Source organism: Schistocerca serialis, chromosome 2 (assembly GCF_023864345.2).
Source record: "Schistocerca serialis cubense isolate TAMUIC-IGC-003099 chromosome 2, iqSchSeri2.2, whole genome shotgun sequence".
Lineage (NCBI taxonomy): Eukaryota > Metazoa > Arthropoda > Insecta > Orthoptera > Acrididae > Schistocerca > Schistocerca serialis.
In genome coordinates, this window is record NC_064639.1 from 1,062,563,375 (window position 1) to 1,062,586,676 (window position 23,302).

At 40.3% G+C, this 23,302-nt stretch overlaps 1 protein-coding gene across 5 annotated transcripts in view; it reads left to right on the plus strand.

Moving 5' to 3' along the window:
• The window catches only part of LOC126458516 (uncharacterized), a 254,934-nt gene that overhangs the window by 44,612 nt on the left and 187,020 nt on the right, over window positions 1–23,302 (plus strand). For all 5 annotated transcript variants that reach the window (XM_050095616.1, XM_050095619.1, XM_050095614.1 and 2 more), the window contains exon 5: window positions 18,241–18,442. In XM_050095616.1, coding sequence (XP_049951573.1) covers window positions 18,241–18,442 — 202 coding nt within the window. The remainder of the gene's footprint in view (window positions 1–18,240; window positions 18,443–23,302) is intronic.

Below are 23,302 nucleotides of genomic sequence, written 5' to 3' on the forward strand. Positions count from 1 at the left end.
ATGTTCGTTCCCAGACGCCAGGCCATAATAATCTATTATTTGTCAAAGTTGCTTATGTCAGGGGATTTCTCATTTGTGGCTCATATTGTTGCTAAGAGTGATTCTCCACTTTTCTATGCTTCTGACTGTTTACTTTCATCACTGCTTCATGTGCCTGCAGTGCAACAAGCTAGCATTCAATCTTGTGATAGGCAGTGGTCATATGTTTTGCCTTGTCACCATATATCAGTTAAATTAAACTCACTGAAATGAAGTGATTGGAGACAATGTGGATAAAATCAATGAAAATGTGTTACATGAAATGATGTCGGCAACAAATGCTCAGACATTCCCAATCTGCAATGTTATGAATATATTGTGTCAAATGAAAATTTATATCGGACTGCTACTCGAATCTGGATTACCTGGTTTTCATGAGCACTCCTGTAGGCCTGACTCAAATTTTTTATTGGCACTGATGTTTCCTGCTACTACTTCAAAAAATTTTGATTTGTCACAACATTCTCATTATATAACTTCACAATTTCTGACTAGTTTCCATTGATATTATTTCATGATATCTTCATTGATTTCTCCCGTAATGTTTTCATTCATTTCTTTTCTTTTCAGCAAGTTTGATTAAATTGGTGTATATTTGCTTCAGTTGTACTAATGACTTTTGTACTTGGTCGTGTATTATCACAAAGTGCAGCCAGTCAGTGCAAGGGCCCAAGGTCACTGCATCTTAGATGGAACTAGAAGGAAGAGGAGAGGGTCTAATAATCAAATGCACCTAAAGTGTAACATTTGGGCAATAGGAGACAGGAAGAAATAATCAAAACCAAATACTGTACATGCACTGTCTGCCGTTGTGCAGTCGCATGCTATGGATGCCAACAAGAACTGACTGTTGGGCCTCATTGGTTGGGACTGACTGTTCCAAACACTTACAATAGTTCATTTACAAGGATAATAAAATATAAACAAGCACTGGTAGTTCATCAAGCTAGATAACTCACAGACATGTAAAATGTGATGTTTTAAGGCAACAAGACAATGTTACATAGGCATAATGAATAAATAGAGAATAAGAAACAGTAAAAAATAGTGATAAAAAGTAATGGTAACTATTGCGCAAGTGCTAGAAAAAAAAGAAAAATCTAAAATGTAAGTGTTGCAATGTAAGCAGTGAAACAACATTATTAGGTTGAGTGCCCTGTATTGTACAAAACAATAATAATGTCATTTAAAATTTAAGTGTTGCAATGTTAGCAGAAAAACAATATTACCAGGCTGAGGACCCTGTTAAACAAAATAATAATGATATGGAAAAATGCTTAAAAGGCAAAACAAATAAATAACTGGGAATTTAAGAAAATACCCATTATAAAAACCTAAAATGTAAATGTAGCAATTTAAGCATCTAATTAATTAATTAAACAACATGAACTGGAGTGAGCCAGTCTGCATTGTAGAAATAAGTAATGATTTAGAAAGATAATTAGGAGGTGAGATGGGTAAACAAATGGGTGTTTAGATAAATAGGCTTGAACCTGTAACATATTATTTAAGAAACTCATAGTTGTCTAACAGAACCATAAGCTTCAGTGTGATATGTTCATTTGGCATATACAGAGTGATTTACGAAGATAAGCAAATATTTTAATATGTTATTCTACAAGTAACACTAAAGAAAAAAGTTCGTATAAACATAGGTCAGCAAATGTTTAGTTGCGGAGTTACGGCCAATAAAAGATTTTGCCAGAAATTTAGCAACTTCTCTAATATGAAGCCATTGAAAAACTGTATGAGGTTAAAGTAAAGCATGATTTTCATGTATTTTATTGTTATTGCTCTGGTGAATCTAATAAAACATGTCCCAGACATGTATCTACATTAGTTTTCCAGAACATCCAGGGAAGCAAAGATTATTATGCAAGTAAATTTGTTTTGTTTCCATTAAGAATGTAGAAACATGTATTTCATTGTTGGTAACCGTTAGTGAGTTGTTTCAGTCATTCCCTGACCTTGAACTGAGTTAGTTTTCTGTATTGTTCAGTGAAAGAACGTAGTAACAACAGTGTATTTAAGTGAAACCACGTAGCAACTGTTGTAGTGTGTAGATTTTTTATGAAATAGGGATGCATTTCATATTTATGACAGAGGAATACGATGGATGATATGGTGTTTATTTATGGCAAATGTGATGGTAATGCTACAGCTGCAGTTAACGAATATTGCATACATTATCCAACTCAGAGGATTTCGAACGCACGAACCATTAGTTGAGTATTTCGAATGTTATGGGAGACAGATTCTCTACCTAGCATTCATAATCAGTACATGTGCTTCATACGTGAAGACGATGATGACAGACATGTTTTATTAGATTCACCAGACCAATAACAACAAAATAAATGGAAATTGTGCTTTACTTTCACCTCTTACAGTTTTATGATTGCTTCAGATTAGCAAAGCTGCTAAATTTCAGGCAGAATCTTTTATTAGCTGTAACTCCATAACTAAACATGTGCAGACCTATGTTTATATGAATTTTTTTCTTAAGTTTTACTTGTTGAATAACTTATTAAAATATTTGCATATCTTCATGAATCACCCTGTATATTGGGTTCTGATTCAAATTGTATAAAATTTTTATTTCTACAAATAAATCAAGGAGTCGCCCCGTCAGATGTATATGGAGGATACTTATGTTATTTATGTCAGGGATAAAGTGTTTGTGTGCTTGTAGGTGATCAGTTAACACAGATCTTGAATTATTTAAGTCCTGATGTTCTTTGAACCAAATAGTGAATGCGTGCTTGTTTGTACAATGTAAAGGCAGTCATTACAATCTGATAACATCTGCCATTGGGTGCAGTTTGTGGCTGTGGGTTGTGTACTGTGTACACTTATAGGACCAGCTGATTCAGTATGTAAAATCCAGGTGGTATAGAGACCTTTTTTTTTTTTTTTTTATTAACTTTCTCAGAAAACCCACCTGTTTCTTTGGATATGTGGATGATACCTTCGTTATCTGGCCACATGGAAGAGATAAACTGGCAGACTTCCTCACACATCTCAACTCCAGACATGAAAATATTAAGTTCACCATGGAGATTGAAACGGATGGGGTGCTCCCTTTCGTAGATGTTTTGATTACAAAATGAGCTGACGGCACTTTGGGCCACAGCCTGTATAGGAATAAGATGCACTCCGATTTTTACCTACATGTGGATAGCTGCCACCACCCGGCACAAAAGAATGGCGTGCTCAAAACTGTTGTACACAGAGCTCACACCGTCTCCGAAAGGGACAGTCTCCAACAAGAATTGGACCATCTGAAGACCGTGTTTCGGAGGAACGGTGACAAGGAAGGGCAAATTCGGAAAGCTCTACATCCCACACCTGCAGCACTGGCGGAAACTGAGGATGAACCTCAGAGGAGGTGGCCTTGGCTATTATTCCGTTTTGTGGGGCCTTATCCGGAAAAATTAGACGCATTTTACACCAAGTGAAAACGATCTTCCGTCCTCCAAGCAAAACCAAGAGCCTTCTTGGTAGTTTCAAGGACAACCTTGGTCTACGTAAATCAGGGGTTTATCTGATACCTTGCCAATGCGGTAGTGTATACATAGGGCAGACCATTCGTACCATTGAGGACTGATGCCGAGAACATAAATGGCACACTAGACTGCAAGAGCCCAGTAAGTCGACAATCGCTGAGCATTCCCTCTCGGAACTCCACAGCATGGATTATGACCAAACCAAAGTCCTGTCGCAGACTTCCAAATACTGGGACTGTGTCATGAAAGAAGCCATAGAGATCAGAGTAAGGGAGCCACAACTAAATCGTGACAGGGGTTACATCCTTAGCAAGACATGGGAACCCGCGATCACCCCGATTAAGAAGGAAAAGGATATTTCCCAGAGTTTACTGACTTCGGGGGAGGAGGGAAGAATAATGAGAGCGGTGCAGGCAGACCCTCCTGAATGAGAAGACGTAGGACGCAGCGCCCAGACAGCGGGAGAACGGATGCTGTAATTGGACTGTGCGCGGGGCACGGACTGCACCGACTCATAGGAAGCGCCTGAGGGAGGAGCGGGAGGTGGATTGTCCTATATATACATGGTGGTTGCGCCTGAGGGAGGAGCGGGAGGTGGATTGTCCTATATATACATGGTGGTTGCGCCTGAGGGAGGAGCGGGAGGTGGATTGTCCTATATATACATGGCGCTGGCCCACTGCCGGTCAGTACATCAGCACACCTGATGATGGCAACATGGTCGATTGCCGAAATATTGTGTCCTATGCATGTTCATACCAGGCTGTTCACCCGAGATTTATTTCGTCTATCTGCAGTTGTTTGCTGATGGTGCTGGGGTGCACGGGAAGGTGTTGAAGTTGAGTCACTGTATGAGGATACAATATAACTCAGACAAAATTTCCACATCTACATACATACTTTGCAAGCCATCGTATGGTGGATAGTGGAGGGTACACTGTACTGCTATTAATTTCCTTTCCTGTTCCTCTTGCAGATAGACTGAGGGAAAAATGACTGTGAAGTCTGTTCAAAAAATTCCGGAACCTCTGTAATTTCACACCAGTGGTGTGTTGGAGCAATATTCGGTTGCCCTCACTACCGCCTGAGTTTCATATGTATCTGCAGGAAGTTTCATAGTTGTATATCTGTTAGCTATTTTTCAGTGGTGTATTGAGTAGAATTTTGTGTGTATTGAGTAGAATTTTGTGCCATACAGTTTGCAAATTTAGAGATGGAAGAGTTTGGGGAGCAATGCATCTGCATTAAATTTTGTGTGAAATTCAAGAAAACCTTTACAGACACACCAAGTGATGCAGGAACCCCATGGTGATGAGAGCTTAAGCAATACTCGATGTTATGAATGGTTCACATGGCTTTAAAATGGCTGGACGGAAGTTAAAGATGTCCCTCATTTAAAACATCCGTCTGTGTGTACCAACGATGCTCATGTCAGGGATATCAACGAAATTGTGCGTGCCAATCGAAGACTGGTTGTCTGAGATATTGCAGAAGAAGGTAATATTTCATTTGGCTCACACCATGAAATCCTGACACAGCATCTTGGAATTTATTGTGTTGCTGCCAAGTTTGTCCCACGGCTCGTGAGTCAAGACCAGAAAGACCTTCGCCTTGCAATCTGTGAGGAGCTTTTGGATTGCACAGATAAGAGTGAGATGTTCCTTAAGAGAATCATAACTAGTAATGAGATGTGGGTCTGCGGTTATGATGTTAAGATAAGGTTCAGTCTACACAATGGGTTGGGAAAGGTTCTCCTAGGCCAGAAAAAGCTTGTCACTTCAGATCAAATGTCAAAGACATGCTAATAGTTTTCTTTGACTATGAAAGATTAATTCATCATGAATTTGTGCCACAGTGACAAACTGTTAATCGATGGTAATATCGGAATGTGTTGGCGATGACTGCGAGAAAATGTGAGAAGGAAGCTGCCTGAAATTTGGCAAGACAATTTGTGGCTCTTGCATCACGATAATGCACTTGCACATTCAACCCTGTTGTTTACCTATTGCACAAAGAACCAAATCACAGTGCTGCCTCATCCTCTGTACTCTCCAGACCTGGCCCCTGTGGACATTTTTTTTATTTCCAAAGTTGAAAACCCGTTTGAAAGGATGGAGATATGCAACGATGTTGTTGTTGTTGTTGTTGTTGTTGTTGTATTCAGTCCTGAGACTGGTTTGATGCAGCTCTCCATGCTACTCTATCCTGTGCACCTACTGCAACCTACATCCTTCTGAATCTGCTTAGTGTATTCATCTCTTGGTCTCCCTCTACAATTTTTACCTTCCACGCTGCCTTCCAATGCTAAATTTGTGATCCCTTGATGCCTCAGAACATAGTCCCTTCTTCTAGTCAAGTTGTCCCACAAACTTCTCTTCTCCCCAATCCTATTCAATACCTCCTCATTAGTTATGTGATCTACCCATCTAATCTTCAGCATTCTTCTGTAGCACCACATTTCGAAAGCTTCTATTCTCTTTTTGTCCGAACTATTTATCGTCCATGTTTCACTTCCATACATGGCTACACTCCATACAAATACTTTCAGAAAAGACTTCCTGACACTAAATCTATACTCGATGTTAACAAATTTCTCTTCTTCAGAAATGCTTTCCTTGCCATTGCCAGTCTACATTTTATATCCTCTCTACTTCGACCATCATCAGTTATTTTGCTCCCCAAATAGCAAAACTCCTTTACTAGTTTAAGTGTCTCATTTCCTAATCTAATTCCCTCAGCATCACCCGACTTATATCAACTACATTCCATTATCCTCGTTTTGCTTCTGTTATGCAACGATAGATGAGATAAAAGAAAATCCACCCGATCCAGCAAGAGCGTACAAAGACTGCTTCCAGAAATGGAAACAGTGTTGGGAGTGGTGAATCAATTGTGGAGGAGAATATTTCGAACGAGACCATGCACAATAAGTAAATGGTAAGCGAGGAAAAGTTTTGTGGACAGAATTCCAGAATTTTTTGAATAGACCTCATATATGCATCTGTGTGACCCTTAATTTCTCATATCTTATCTTCGTGGTGCTTGTGTGAAATGTATGAGGGCGGCAGTGGGATCATTCTGCAGTCAGCTTCAAATGCTGGTTCTCTAAATTTTCTCAATGGTGTTCCTAGAAAAAAGGTTGCCTTCCCTCCAGGGATTCCAGTTTGAATTCCCAAAGCATTTTGTTCATGAAGCATGTTGTTCGAACTTAATGGTAACAAACAAATTTAGCTGTCTGACTTGAATTGCTTCAATATCTTCTTTTAATTCAATTTGATGTGGATTCCAAACACTCGAGCAGTATGCAAGAATGGGTCGCACTAGCCTCTTACATGCTATCTCCTTTACAGATGAACCACACCTTCCTAAAATTCTCCCAATAAACTGAACTCGACCATTCGCCTTGCCTATTGCAGTCCTCACATGCTTGTTCAGTTTCATATTGCTTTGCAACATTATGTGCAGATATTTAAATGACATGACTTTGTTAAGCAGGACAATACTAATGCTTTATCTGAATGTTGGTTTGTTTTTCCTACTCATCTGCATTAACTTTAGAGATAGCTGCCATTCATCCCACCAGCTACAGATTTTGTCTAAGTCATCTTGTATCATCCTAGACTTGCTCATCTTTGACACCTTCCCATACACCACAGCATCATCAGTAAACAACCACAGATTGCTGCCCTCCCTGTCTGCCACACTGTTTATGCATATAGAAAGTAATAGTGGTCCTATCACACTTCCCTGGCGCACTCCTGATGGTACCGTTGTCTCTGATGAACACTTGCCATCGAGGACAACATACTGGGTTCTATTACTTAAGAAGTCTTTGAGCCACTCACATATCTGGGAACCTATTCCATGACTATGCTTGTAAGTTATTTAACAGTCTGCAGTGACATACTGTGTCAAACGCTTTTCAGAAATCTAGTTGCCTTGGTGAATGACAGCGAGCTCTGAGTGTGGGAAAATGGAAGTTAGTGGAGTTGAGTAGCAAAAACAAATCCACAGTGTTCAGATGTATAACATTAGTAGTGTCCTGCATGACACAGCCATATTGTTTAAATATCTTGGTGTAAGAGCATTTGAGGGTTATGGTAGGTATAGCAAATGGTCGACTTCGGTTCATTGGTGGAATTCTGGTAAAGTATGGTTCATCTGTAAAGGAGACAGCACGTAGGACACTAGTGCAACCTATTCTTGAGTACTGATTGAGTGTTTGGGATTTATATGAGGTCTGGTTAAAGGAAAATAGGGAAGCAATTCTAGGTGGACTGCAAAATTTGCTACCGGTTGTTTCAGTCAACACAGGTGTAAAGCGGAAATGCTTCAGGAACACAAATGGGAATCCCTGGAGGGAAGGCGACATTGTTTTTGAGGACCACTATTGAGAAAATTTAGAAAACCTGCAGTTGAAGCTGACTGCAAAATGATTCTCCTGCCACCAACCTACATTTCACTGCAAAATGATTCTCCTGCCACCAACCTACATTTCACATAAGGACCGCAAAACTATTCTCATATGGAGAAATACAGACAATCTTCTTCCTTCAGTGTATTTTCGAGTGGGATAGGAAAGGAAATAACTAGTAGTGGAACAGGGACCCCCTGGCTTGCACCATAGGATGGTGTGTGGATTGTGTGTGTAGATGTATATGTATAAATCATTGTAGACACCTTATACTTATCCTTCAAAGTAGGTGTGAGAGTGATCCCATAATTATTTTCCTTACTCCTATTATGCTGTACCTGTTGGTTGTGTGTGTCTGCTGTTTGCATAGAGTAAACATTAGTATGTGCTATGTATCTGATAACTCCCAGTTCTCTTATAGAGTATTGTGAACTGCACAGAACTTAACTGGCATACTGAAAAATAGCCCATTATGCAGCCAGCTTAGATTGTCATTTTTTGGACAAACCGTGAATGCTACTATCTATAGTTGTTTCTCTTCTATAAATACTATACATAATTTTGTCGTCTTGATCCAAATATGGCAAGGAGAAGTTGTCATGTCCAAGTGTAAATTGTATATTCAGACCCGTGTCATTTAGATCTTGCTAAAATGCTGGACATGTTCACTGGAACCATTGTACAGAAGTAGTACATTGTCAGCATACTATTGGTAACCCACTGTGTTATGTAAATGATATGGCCGGAACAAAAAGAACTGATGCTCAATGTGGCCAACAAAAACATTGGTGATAATGCTTGCTATGGATGAGTCAACAGCCAGCCACTCAGTTTGCATGTAAACTATATTATTAAACTGGAAATGCCGGGTGATTCAGAAGGAAAGAACAGGTTTCAGTTGTTTATTAAAGACAAACTGTTTAAAATAGAAACTCATTCCACACCTCACTGGATAGAAAAAAGTTCAATGTTATGATACAGCTGTGCTGTTTGTTGTAGCAATATGGTGACTACATAATGAGAGAAATCCAATTTGTGTGTTGGAATTTGCACAAAGCCGATCTATTGTTCAAGTGCAACATGCATTGTGCATTGTGCATCAATTCAACAAGAAGCCACCTCTGCACAAGCAGATTTATGACTGGCATAAAACATTCTTGGAATTTGGTTGCATATACAAAGGGAAGGGCACTGGTTGGCCATGCATGTCTGATGAAGGTTTCAAGTGTACACGAGATGCATTCACACAGAGCCCTTGGAAGTCCATAAAATGGGCAGACCAGGAACTTCAGTTTCCTCAAACAGTGGTGAGGTGTCTTCTGAAGTGAATCCAGCATATAAAGCCTTACAGTTTGCAGTTACAGCAGCAATTGTGTCCCGGTGGCCATAATAGAAGGTATGAATTTTGCATTTCAATTCTCCAGGATATGACAGACGACACTTTTTTTTTCGAATGACTCATCTTTTCAGACGAATTGATGTTTCATGTGTGGGTAAAGTAAACTGTGATAATGTAAGAATTTAGTGGTCACAAAATCCTGGCATTGCCATTGAATTTGAAAGAGAGTCACTGAAACTGAATGTGTTTTGTATCATTTCTATTCACAAAGCTAATGGATCTGTCTTTCTTTACGAAGGAATCTGTCACAGAATGTCATCTGCAGAATTGGTTGTTTCCTCTACTTCATGAAGATTACAATCATTTCATTTTTATACATGATGGTGCACCACTTCATGTGCACTCTTAAGGCACTGTGTTATCTTAGCAACACCATCCTACAACAGTGAATTGGAAGAGGTGGGCAACAAGATCTTGTTCATTGTTTTTGGCCTCCCATGTCACCAGACCTCACACCTTCTGACTTTTTTTCCTGTCAGGGTTCATAAAAAGACAGTCTTTGTCTCACCTATGGCAAGATCTTAGAAATTGAATTGACGAAGATTCTGATTCAGACAACAGGAATCCTTTGATCCACATGTGGAATGAAGTGGAATACAATTTTGGTGTTTCTCAAGCAGCACGTGGTGCTTGTGTTGAGTGTATTATATAATGTCTGTGTGAACATAAAATTTTGACTTTCTTCTATCCAGTGATGTGTGCAATTTATTTCTATCTGTGTGTAATAAATGACTGAAATCTGTTCTTTCTTTTTCACTAACTCTGCAATTATGATTCAACACCAGATTGAGAAGTGTTCTGAATTCGCCAATAAATTGATGGTCAAGCTTAGCTTTAAGCTATTCTCAATGATGGGTACCAACTCATTAGTTGGTATATGTGTTAGAAATGTCTAAGGTACTTTTTCGAAAATGCCATTTGTTTTTTCCTTTTGCCTTTTAACCATTTTCCCACATCATTATTGTTTTGCATAATGCAGGGCACTCAGCCCAATCATGAACCCATAATCTATCCAACATATACAGCGTGATTCAAAAAGAATACCACAACTTTAGGAATTTAAAACTCTGCAACGACAAAAGGCAGAGCTAAGCACTATCTGTCGGCGAATTAAGGGAGCTATAAAGTTTCATTTAGTTGTACATTTGTTCGCCATTTCAGCCAGTAACGTTTTTTGGTCCCTTTTTCTTCGAAGGTGCTACTGTAACTGGACTACAGTATCTGGAGATGTTAGAGAATTGGCTGTTCCCTCAGCTCGAACAAGAAGCACAACAATTCATATTTCAGCAGGATGGAGCGCCACCACATTGGCACTTACCTGTCCGTAACTACCTGAACGTCAACTACCCGAGGCGATGGGATCGGCCGCCAGGCAGCCCGTGACAGAGCACTTCATCACTAGCCTCCAAGAAGCCCTGATCTTACCCCCTGCGATTTTTTCTTATGGGGGTATGTTAAGGATATGGTGTTTCGGCCACCTCTCCCAGCCACCATTGATGATTTGAAACGAGAAATAACAGCAGCTATCCAAACTGTTACGCCTGATATGCTACAGAGAGTGTGGAACGAGTTGGAGTATCGGGTTGATATTGCTCGTGTGTCTGGAGGGGGCCATATTGAACATCTCTGAACTTGTTTTTGAGTGAAAAAAAAACCTTTTTAAATACTCTTTGTAATGATGTATAACAGAAGGTTATATTATGTTTCTTTCATTAAATACACATTTTTAAAGTTGTGGTATTCTTTTTGAATCACCCTGTATTATAATGATTTATTTACTATAGTTTGTTACTGTTATGTTTCATCACTGTTTCTTATCCCCTGTTGATTAATTTTGCATATGTACCATTGTGTTTAGCTTTACTGTATGATTAAATGATGATGGCGTCCTCTTGGGTAAAATATTCCGGAGGTAAAATAGTCCCCCATTCGGATCTCCGGGCAGGGACTACTCAAGATGACGTTGTTATCAGGAGAAAGAAAACTGGCGTTCTACGGATCGGAACGTGGAATGTCAGATCCCTTAATCAGGCAGGTTGGTTAGAAATTTTAAAAAGGGAAATGGATAGGTTAAAGTTAGATATAGTGGGAAATAGTGAAGTTCAGTGGCAGGAGGAACAAGACTTCTGGTCAGGTTAATACGGGGTTATAAATACAATATCAAATAGGGGTAATGCAGGGGTTGGTTTAATAATGAATAAAAAAATAGGAGTGCAGGTAAGCTACTACAAACAGCATAGTGAATGCATTATTGTGGCCAAGATCGACACGAAGCCCACACCTACTACAGTAGTACTAGTTTATATGCCAACTAGCTCTGCAGATGACAAAGAAATTGATGAAATGTGTGATGAAATAAAAGAAATTATTCAGATAGTGAAGGGAGACGAAAATTTAATAGCCATGGGTGACTGGAATCCGGTAGTAGGAAAAGGGAGAGAAGGAAACGTAGTAGGTGGATATGGATTGGGGCTAAGAAATGAAAGTGGAAGCCGCCTGATAGAATTTTGCACAGAGCACAAATTAATCATAGCTAACACTTGGTTCAAGAATCATAAAAGAAGGTTGTATACATGGAAGAAGCCAGGAGATACTGACAGGTTTCAGATAGATTATATAATGGTAAGACAGAGATTTAGGAACCAGGTTTTAAATTGTAAAACATTTCCAGGGGCAGATGTAGACTCTGATCACAATCTATTGGTTGTGAACTGTAGATTAAAACTGAAGAAACTGCAAAAAGGTGGGAATTTAAGGAGATGGGACCTGGATAAACTGACTAAACTAGAGGTTGTACAGAGTTTCAGGGAGAGCATAAGGGAACAATTGACAGGCATGGGGGAAAGAAGTACAGTAGAAGAAGAATGGGTAGCATTGAGAGATGAAGTAGTGAAGGCAGCAGAGGACCTAGTAGGTAAAAAGACGAGGGCTAGTAGAAATCCTTGGGTAACAGAAGAAATACTGAATTTAATTGATGAAAGGAGAAAATATAAAAATGCAGTAAATGAAGCAGGCAAAAAGGAATACAAACGTCTCAAAAACAAAATCGACAGGAAGTGCAAAATGGCTAAGCAGGGATGGCTAGAGGAAAAATGTAAGGATGTAGAGGGTTATCTCACTAGGGGTAAGATAGATACTGCCTACAGGAAAATCAAAGAGACCTTTGGAGAACAGAGAACCACTTGTATGAATATCGAGAGCTCAGATGGAAACCCAGTTGTAAGGAAAGAAGGGAAAGCAGAAAGGTGGAGGGAGTATATAGACTGCCTATACAAGGGCAGTGTACTTGAGGACAATATTATGGAAATGGAAGAGGATGTAGATGAAGATGAAATGGGAGATAAGATACTGCGTGAAGAGTTTGACAGAGCACTGAAAGACCTGAGTCGAAAAAAGGCCCCGGGAGTAGACAACATTCCATTAGAACTACTGATGGCCTTGGGAGAGCCAGTCCTGACAAAACTCTACCATCTGGTGAGCAAGATGTATGAGACAGGCGAAATACCCTCAGACTTCAAGAAGAATATAATAATTCCAATCCCAAAGAAAGCAGGTGTTGACAGATGTGAAAATTACCGGACTATCAGTTTAATAAGTCACGGCTGCAAAATACTAACGCGTATTCTCTACAGACAAATGGAAAAAACTGGTAGAAGCTGACCTCGGGGAAGATCAGTTTGGATTCCGTAGAAATATTGGAGCACATGAGGCAATACTGACCTTACGACTTATCTTAGAAGCTAGATTAAGGAAAGGCAAACCTATGTTTCTAGCATTTGTAGACTTACAGAAAGCTTTTGACAATGTTGACTGGAATACTCTCTTTCAAATTCTGAAGGTGGCAGGGGTAAAATACAGGGAGCAAAAGGCTATTTACAATCTGTACAGAAACTAGGTGGCAGTTATAAGAGTCGAGGGGCACGAAAGGGGAGTAGTGGTTGGGAAGGGAGTGAGACAGGGTTGTAGCCTATCCTCGATGTTATTGAATCTGTATATTGAGCAAGCAGTGAAGGAAACAAAAGAAAAATTTGGAGTAGGTATTAAAATCCATGGAGAAGAAGTAAAAACTTTGAGGTTCGCCGATGACATTGTAATTCTGTCAGAGACAGCAAAGGACTTGGAAGAGCAGTTGAACGGAATGGACAGTGTCATGAAAGGAGGGTATAAGATGAACATCAACAAAAGCAAAACGAGGATAATGGAATGTAGTCAAATTAAGTCAGGTGATGCTGAGGGAATTAGATTTGGAAATGAGACACTTAAAGTAGTAAAGGAGTTTTGCTATTTGGGGAGCAAAATAACTGATGATGGTCGAAGTAGAGAGGATATAAAATGTAGACTGGCAATGGGAAGGAAAGCATTTCTGAAGAAGAGAAATTTGTTAACATCGAGTATAGATTTAAGTGTCAGGATGTCGTTTCTGAAAGTGTTTGTATGGAGCGTAGCCATGTATGGAAGTGAAACATGGACAATAACTAGTTTGGACAAGAAGAGAATAGAAGCTTTCAAAATGTGGTGCTACTGAAGAATGCTGAAGATTAGATGGGTAGATCATATAACTAATGAGGAGGTATTGAATAGGATTGGGGAGAAGAGAAGTTTGTGGCACAACTTAACTAGAAGAAGGGATCAGTTGGTAGGACATGTTCTGAGGCATCAAGGGATCACCAATTTAGTATTGGAAGGCAGCGTGGAGGGTAAAAATCGTAGAGGGAGACCAGGAGATGAATACACTAAGCAGACTCAGAAGGATGTAGGTTGCAGTAAGTACTGGGAGATGAAGAACCTTGCACAAGGTAGAGTAGCGAGGAGAGCTGCATCAAACCAGTCTCAGGACTGAAGACCACAACAACACCACCATTGTGTTGTTGCCTTAAAACATCACATATTCTCTACATTTTTAGATCTCTGAGTGGCTTGTCATTAAGTTTTTGTTGGAAGCTGTAGCGTGCACCTGCGCAATGGAGGGTAGTGTTAGTACAGTACTTGGTTTTGGTTTCTTTCTCCTTTGTCCTATTGCTCGGACACTACACCTAAGGTATGTTTGATTATTAGGCCCTCTCTTTTTTTTCCACCTAAGATGCAGTGACCTGGAGCCCTAGCACTGATGGGCCCGACCATATTTTATGCATGACCAACTGCAGTAAGTGGATCACCTTGTTTCTTTAGTATGCTTTTCTGGTTTTTCCAATTTTGTTATATTCCCTCCTCTCTTTTTGCACGTTAAAGTTGTTTTTACACCTGAAGATGGGATTTTAACATCCTGCAAGCAGTCGTGATGTGAATAAATTAGTACTACATCTGAAGCAGATATCTTTATATTAATTAATTGTGCCTCTCAGTTGTGGATGTCCTATATGCCATATTTTGTGACTGATATGTATACCTTGTCGCAGGGAGCTTACAGTAATAAACACTCCTAAATTTGCACCACATCATTGCTATTGCAGCATATATATGGATGGCGTGCTTCACTGGGTAGCCAGCATAGCTTTTGAGTATTATTTGTTTGTTTAATTTTTTTACCTGCTGATTATTTGTATGCGCAGTTGGCTGGAAAATTGTTGTTTTTAAACGTTCTGGTCAGTCCATATGAAAATAAAAACTGGACTTTAAAAATATTATAGAATTTGTCTTCGGAAACATTTGCATAATTATTGTTGGAGTGTGTTTTTATTAACAACCTGACAAAAAAAGTAAAGCACCCAGAAGATATAGTCAAATGTCAGTCGTCAAATGTCAATGAAACTGTGAACACATAGACACCATTGGTTGGTATGTAAATGATTTGAGTTGAAACTCTTTGTGACATCTGCAACAGCTATCAGAGTGAATCAATGTTGTTCATGTTTAGTATTGTTATCAGGCATGGTAGGATATATGTGGGGCAGGAACAGTACCCGATGTTGAGTCATCACCGTGAAGGACACAAAGATCCCACATACTCATGTGAGACAGTGTTTTAAGCAACTGACAGTGTGAAAGAGGCCCCATCATGGATATCCATTTGGCTGGATGGTCAAATTCTGCAGTATACAGTTTTTTGTGGTGATTTAGATGTGACAATGGCTAGATGTTGGACTGCATGGGAATGTCAGGGCAGGCATACACATAGTCAAGGTTACGATTGACAGTGTCTGACTACCACAAGAGAGGGTCACTGTATTGTGCACCAGTCACATTGTAACCCCTTCACATCTGCACCTGTCATCCAAGAACAAATAATGGACTCCCAACAACATTCTTTGTCATCTGACACTATTGGATAGAGACTGGCATTAATTGGGCTAGGGATTTACTGTCCCAGTTATAGGCTGTTGTAAATGCCACAACACGATTACCTGTATTTGGAACATGCTGTGCCTGAGAAGCATGAACTTGCTGATATATGGCATTGCTTCATGTTCAGTGACAATTTACAGTTCTGCTCTATCCCAGGCGACCATTGTTAGCGAGTATGGTGGTGACCTGGAGAGAGGTCCCATTATTCCAGTATTTAGGGGAGGCACAGCGGTGTTACACCTGGAATCATGGTGTGGGGAGTCATCTTGTTCAGTTCAGTCACAGCTGATGGTGACTGAGGGAACTCTGATGGCGCGTTAGTACGTTACAGACATTCTGCATCCTTGTGTGTTAAGCTCTCATAGGACAGTCTTGTGGTGCCATTTCCAATAAGATACTGCACATGCATACTTGATACATGTTTGCATGAACTGTTTGTGTGATGTTGAGGTACTCTTGTGGCCAGCAAGATCTGCAGATCTGTTTCCGATAGAGCACATGTAGGGCCAGGTTGGACATAAAAGCCTTCCCTGTGCTAGTATCAGGGATATGGTGAAGGACCAGCTACAACAGTTGTGGGCCAGTTTGCCTCGGGAGAGGACGTAACGGGTTTTGACACCCATGTGTCCAGGCCAGATGGGATGCTACATTATGCTGATAGGTGGTCTTGTACTTTTCAAGTCCTTTGTAAATTTGACTAGATTTTGTAATCACCAAAATAATATCTCGTACCCTTTCAGTCTGTGAGGTTTTATTTTGTTTCCTCCTCCACTGCTAGGTGCTTAGCTTTTTTTTTGTCTGGCAGTGCAGTTCAGGTTTTTAAATTATACCTCCATGATGTGAAAAGAAGAAATATCGATAGTGAAAGAGACGTCAATTTCAGCAGCAGTTTATTCAGAAATGAATCTGCAATAATATTTGAAGGTACCTTCCCAAAAAGAATTAATAGTAATGTAGTCAAAGAATCTGTGAAAAGACCATGAATCATTGTGCAGGATAAAGGCATTTTTCAAACATCAGTGAGAACAATATATTTCATCCAAAAAGTTCAGGCAGTGGTGGCCGGTTACACTATTACAGAAGTATGTTAAACTTAGAAATGTAGTTTAAAAAATGAATATTTTTAATTTAGTAACATGTCTTACACAATTCACCCTCTCTTCCTGTCCTGCACCCCACAAATTGCTCTAAAAAATGCTATTTCAAGAGTTCCCATTCCCACAAGGATTTTTACGAAATTTCTGACTTCTGTGCCCTCAGTTAATGGTGTTAATAATTCCATAGTATATTAAACCAGTAAACCCCTGATTCTTTAAAGAATTGAACTTCCAAATATAAAACCACTTCAGATGTCTGATTACGTTACAAATGAGTTAATGTGTTCAATAATTGCCCTTAGGCATGTGAGTGAGAAAAAGCTTAGGAAAGATTTAAAATAATGCTTGAACTTTATTGGAAGTCATTAAGCAGTCTCATTATGAAACACTGGATGAATATAACTGGGTAATTTGCACTTCAAGCAAAAGTTAGTTTTCAAACAATGGAAAATCCAGGCTGGAAAGTAACAATTTTATGAAAAGGCTAGTCGCTACTCACCATATAGCGGAGATGGTGAGTTACAGATAGGCACAACAAAAAGACTACCACCAATAATATTTCGGCCAACATGGCCTTAGTCAAAAATAGACAACACACAACTCGCACAAAGGCCTTGTTGGCCAAAAGCTTATTGTGTGGCCTTCTTTTTGTTGTGCCTATCTGTGACTCAGCATCTCTGCTATATGGTGAGTAGCAACTATACTTTTCATAATATTGTAAAACATCAGTTTTCTCATGCATCTAAATGTTCATATTGTCAAATCTCCTGAACTGTGTGTTGTACAATGATAGAATTTTGCAGGTACATTTGGTGCTACGTGTGGATACTGCCTGTAAACTGTGTTGCAGATAGATTTAGTAGTAAATAAGTAATGGATTAAAATATCATGCCTGATGCTGAAGTTTGACTGCATGAACAGGGAAAATGTTGGAAGTGATAAACTTTTTTTTTTGTTTATCATTTTGCGGGGAACGTGTCAGTGAAAAAAAGTTTCGCAAAGGTTCGAAACTGTGTGTTAGCTTTGTTGGAAATCGCTGGGAGCTCTCTTTCTCAAACACTGGATGAATGAAATCCATGTATTTGCACACTGCCAGTTACACTGCCTCAAGATAAAACACACAGTTTCCAGCTGTAATATTTGTCTTATCGTATCAGACTTTAACATAAGATTATACCTCTTAAAGAGCTCAAAATTATACCTCTAAAGAGCTTATGGAAGCATTTTAAGTTTCTCAATTTGATAAATAATCATGCAAAATATTTCAAATCAAATTTTCGTTGCCTGTACACTGCAACTGGCACTGGGTTCCGAGATGGTGTTATAATAATATAGATGCAGACTTGAATACTCTTATTGTGTCATCCCAGAATCGAGATTGTGAAGCATTACATGTTTTCACTACATGTTGTCGTTCATAGCTAAATTATAGAAATTTAAAAATTATCTGTCTTATGCTTTTGCTTAATATAACATCTTTTAAAAACAAATAACATGTTACAGTGGTGCTTTCATAATGGAATATGTTGGGGAGGTGTTGGATCCTAAGGAATTTCGCCGTCGAGCTAAGGATTATGCCAAAGAGAAGAATCGCCATTATTATTTCATGGCATTGAAATCTGATTCTATTATTGACGCTACAGTGAAGGGAAATGTTTCGCGATTCATCAATCACAGCTGTGAACCTAATGCTGAAACTCAGAAGGTAACATACAGAGTTTTATTAATCTAACTGTATGTGCAGTATGCTACATTTGGATTTGCATATGTACTTATAAGCTACAAATACATGAAAATTAATTTATTTATCATTCATTGTACTTCCTTGCTGATTGCTTTTTGCCTTTTGGCAGTCACCAACATTGTGTGGTTGAAATTGGGATTCACTCTGAACAACCAAGGCAGCCTTTCTGTGGGAAAGCAAATGACTAGTTTTCCGTGTGTTATTACAAAAACTCTTCTGTCTATTCAGTCCAAATTATGATTGTGAGGAATTTGTTTTCTGTACGGTCCATATCTACACACTGTGTATGGCAAATGGAAGTGGTTGAATGGGAACATTCACAGCTTCAGTTGTACAGACCAGGTTGCACTATTTTCTAAAACTAAGGGAATATGTAAGTGGAATGGTTATTGATATGGATGTTAGGGTTGAAGAGGCAGTGATAAAAGCCTTGAAAGTGAAGATTGAACACTTGCATGATTTTCTTTGCTTTGTTTATGATAGGCATCAACTGGCTTTTGTTCTGTACCTCTTACTTAATTACCATGTTTAAATGCCACACAACTTGTGGAAGATCAAATTTCAGAAAGCTGTTTTCACTGTCCTGTTCACGTGGAAGGCGAGAACTGAGTTTGCTAACCTAACTTAACTGTTTTACCAGAATGACATCTTTAAATCATCTGTTCCAATCTTGTCATCCTGAGGAATTGTTGTTACTAGTGCCTACATAATATATGTAATAAATAAAGAGTGTTATTTTGTAATGGATTCGGTGAACTCTTAAGAAGATGGAGTGAGAGATTGTTCAAGAAAATATGATTAAAGATATTGAAGTCAACATTTAAGAAGCCCAAAAAATATGTTTAAAACAATTTTGTCAGTAATTTATATTATGAGGCTTCCATAGTTGTGTTATAAACTGCATTTTAAAACAGGTACGAACCAATTACAAGGCTAATTTCCTAAACATTTTGAGGACACTGCCAACTTAACATCTGTTTTTGAGACTGTTTGCCATTTCAGTTGAAAGTGCCCCTATGAATGTGCAGATGTAAGTGATTGAACTGTAAGGAATTCCCATTTTAGTGAAGGATCCTTTTATTTTAAAACTGTCCATGGTGTCTACATTGTTTTCCTCAGATAGAGTTTCCATGTTTCCATAATGAGGCTGCAAAAGTGTTACAATATTTCGATCAACATGCGTGTGTGAAAGATCCCTTTTTTTTTTTTTTTGTTATGAAACTAAATAAGTCACCATTACGTAGCAGCCTGAATTCAAAAATCTGTGAAATTGAAATCAAACAGTGGAAACTCCAGCTTGTAATATCAACAATATGTGGAAAAGTAAATGAAGCTACTCATCGTTAAGGTGACATATTGAATTACAGACAAGTGCAATGAAAAATCTATTAAACACTTAGCTTTCAGCCAAAGCATTCTTCAGAAAAGGGAAAACAGACACACACACACACACACACACACACACACACACACACAAAACATTCATTCATTCACAAATGCAAGCACACCACACACACACATGACTGCCATTTCCAGCAGCTTGGACCAGAATGCAATTGTCATATGGAACAAAAGCAGCAACTTGTAACGTGCAGGGAAGAGGAAGGGACAGCAGGGTACAGGTGAGAGGAAAGAAGAGTTAGTAGAGTTATATCTGGTGGAGCATGCAGGAACTAGATGGAGGCATCACTAGACTGTCACCAGGCGCAGTGTCTGGAGGCTGAGTGGCAGGTAGTTGGATGGGGGGGGGGGGGGGGGGCGCTGGTGGTGGTGGTGGGGGCAACGGAAAAGGAGAGGAACAGGGAAGGGGAAAGAGAGGTAGGTGCATAGATACAACTTGCGCATTATGCACGTCTCTGCCGCCGACCAACGTCTCTGGCACATTTGCATCTGTGGTCGCATGCGCAGTCGCGTGGTGCAACAGTATAAAGGGACGAAGCGAGCACTGGAGCGGCAGTCTTGCGGCTCACTCTGAAGATGGCTGAACGTTATACAGCCGAAATATTAGAAGAAGAAGGAGATTTCTTGCGGCTGCACACCCGAAACTTTGTGGAACAGTCTCTGCGACGCCAAAACCTGAGGATTCACATCAAGTACCTCTGTGGGGAGGAGATGGTTTTATGTGTTCGACAATTGGATAAGCTTCGACACTCGAGAGCAAGATTACTAAGCTCTTTAAGTTTTTTACTAAGGTGCCGTGACCAGGGCATAATTCCGAAGTTTGCCAGATTAGTACATTTTATAAAAATGACGTCTATGAATAAGATTTTAACGAAAGCTGGTTCTTCTGTTGTTAAGGAGAGGATCCACTTTACTCGCCGAAAATTAGACCTGGTTTCTGAAGAACTTTATCGCCTGCACCTGAAGATGTCTGTGGAGATACCCTACGATTCTTGGAATTGGATTGATGGTACAACTTGGGCCAAATCAGACTGGATTTGTGAGGTGGCCACATCCCGACAGACTGCAAAATTTAGTCGACCGAAGATGACATCGCAGCGAGAAACTGTTACTCGACGCCTTGCTATTAATATGACAGGTAGAGATTTGGACGATGCTACGATGATGGTTTTGAGTAAGGGACTGAATTTTGCGCCCACGCCACAGGTTCTGCCATTGCCTTCATTTATCAGTGCCATTGAAGAAGCTGTTCGACCACTTCCCTCAGATTCAGCAGAGGAAATAAGACGTGAAACATGCCGTGCAATTATGAAGGCTCGCCTACAAAGGAGCAATATATCTGTGGCAGAGAGGGCTGCTCTACGCAAGCTTCGCCTGGATACTCAGACGGTGGTACTCCCAGCACTTTCCGATCTTTCTGTCCCTCCCTCAACATCACTTCCCTGGATACTTACCCAGGTGGGCTCTGAACAGTGCTCACTGGAGTGCTTTCACCTCTGCTGTCACCCTTGGCTCCCTGCCACATGGATACATCAATGAGACAGTCCAGAATATGCCTAGAGCCAATCTTTCAGCAGCTGATTTAATGATCCCCTGTTCCTCAAGTGTGCCCTGATGGAAGACATCTTCTGGTCATCAGAAATCGCAGAGGCCATTGGAGAGTGTAGGCGGGCTCTTCAGTACGTTAAGCAGTACCTATCGATGGAGCGCCTCGTTGCCTTTTAAGTGGCTCTCGTTGCCTTTTAAGTGGCTCTGTGCCCAGGTCTGCCACCTAATAAAATGATGAAAGCAAGAATGCTGGGAATGATACGTTTCAACCATCAGACCATGTACCTCACCTTCGCAGGTTTAGGCAAAGATCATACATTTCTACTACACATACCATACACCTGCAGATGTACCTTGTATTACATTACGGCTCTGTGTATACTGACCCTGAAACCATTGCCTAACATTTTGCTCTGCATTATGCTCGAGCCTCAGTGTCTGAGAATTATCAACCTGCCAACAGCAGATGGAGCAAAAGCAATTATCTTACTACATACCACCTGGAGCCATATAATGCCCTATTCAGTGAGTGGGAATTCATCAGTGTCCTAGTCCACTGCCTGGATACAGCCCCACAGCCAGACTGTATCTACAGCCAAACGATCAAGCACCTAATAGTAGATTGTCAGCATCATATCCTTGCCATCTTTAACCACATCTGGAACGAGATGAGTTCCCATCGCATTGATAAGAAAGCATCATTGTCCTAGTACTGAAACTGGGTAAGCACCCTGTAGAGATGGATGTTGTCGCCCAATTGGCCTTACCAATGTTCTCTTTAAGTTGGTTGAACATATGGAGAGGTGGAGGCTGTGTTGGCACCTTGAGTCTTGAGGTCTTCTGGAACCATCCCAGGGTGGTTTTTGCCAAGATCGTTCCACTACTGATAATCTGATTTACCTGGTGCCTGCCATCAGAACAACTTTTGCCCAACATCAGCACCGTATAGCCGTCTTCTTTGATGTTCAAAAGGCTGGTGACACTACATGGTGACACCACATCCTCGCTGCTTTACACAAGTGGGGTCTCCAGGGTCCACACATGGTTTTTATCCAGAACCTCTTATCGCAACATACTTTCTGGGTTCGAGTTGGTGCTTCCCACACTACCCTCGATATTCAAGAGAATGGGGTCCTCCAGGGCTCTGTACTGAGTGTCCCTCTCTTTCTTGTAGCTGTCAGTGGTATAGCAGCAGCTGTGGGGTCCTCAGCATCACCCTCCTTGTATGCTGACGACTTTTACCTCTACTGTCCGTCGTCTAGTGTGGGTGTAACTGAATGTTGACTGCTAGGCGCCATACGAAAGGCCCAGGCATGGGCCATCACCCTGGCTTTAAATTTTCAGCCACCGAGACTCGCATCTTGCACATCTGTTGATGTCGTACCGTGCACCCACAACCAGAACTTTACCTTGACGACCAGATATTCAATGCCATAGAGACTTATCACTTTTTAGGACCGGTCTTCAATGCTCGGTTGATGTGGATTACCCGTCTTCAGCTTAAGAGAAAGTGCTGCATGCACCTTAATACACTTCGTTGCCTGAGTAACATTAGCTGGTATGCAGATCACAATACCATTCTGTAGCGTTACAAAGCCCTGATACAGTACAGCCTTGATGAAAGAGTCCGGGATATGGTTCAGCATCACCGTGAGCATTGCAGACACTGGATCTGATACACCATTCCAGGCTTCGATTTGAGACAAGAGACTTTCGAACTAGCTCTGTGAACAGTGTCCTCGTGGAGGTTGTGGTCCCTCCACTGTGTATCGGGCAGCAACAACAGCTTGTCAAATACGCTACGTTCGTAGCTCCCTGAGCATCCGAACTACTGTCTCCTCTTTCGAAATGTGGAAATACATCTCCTGCACC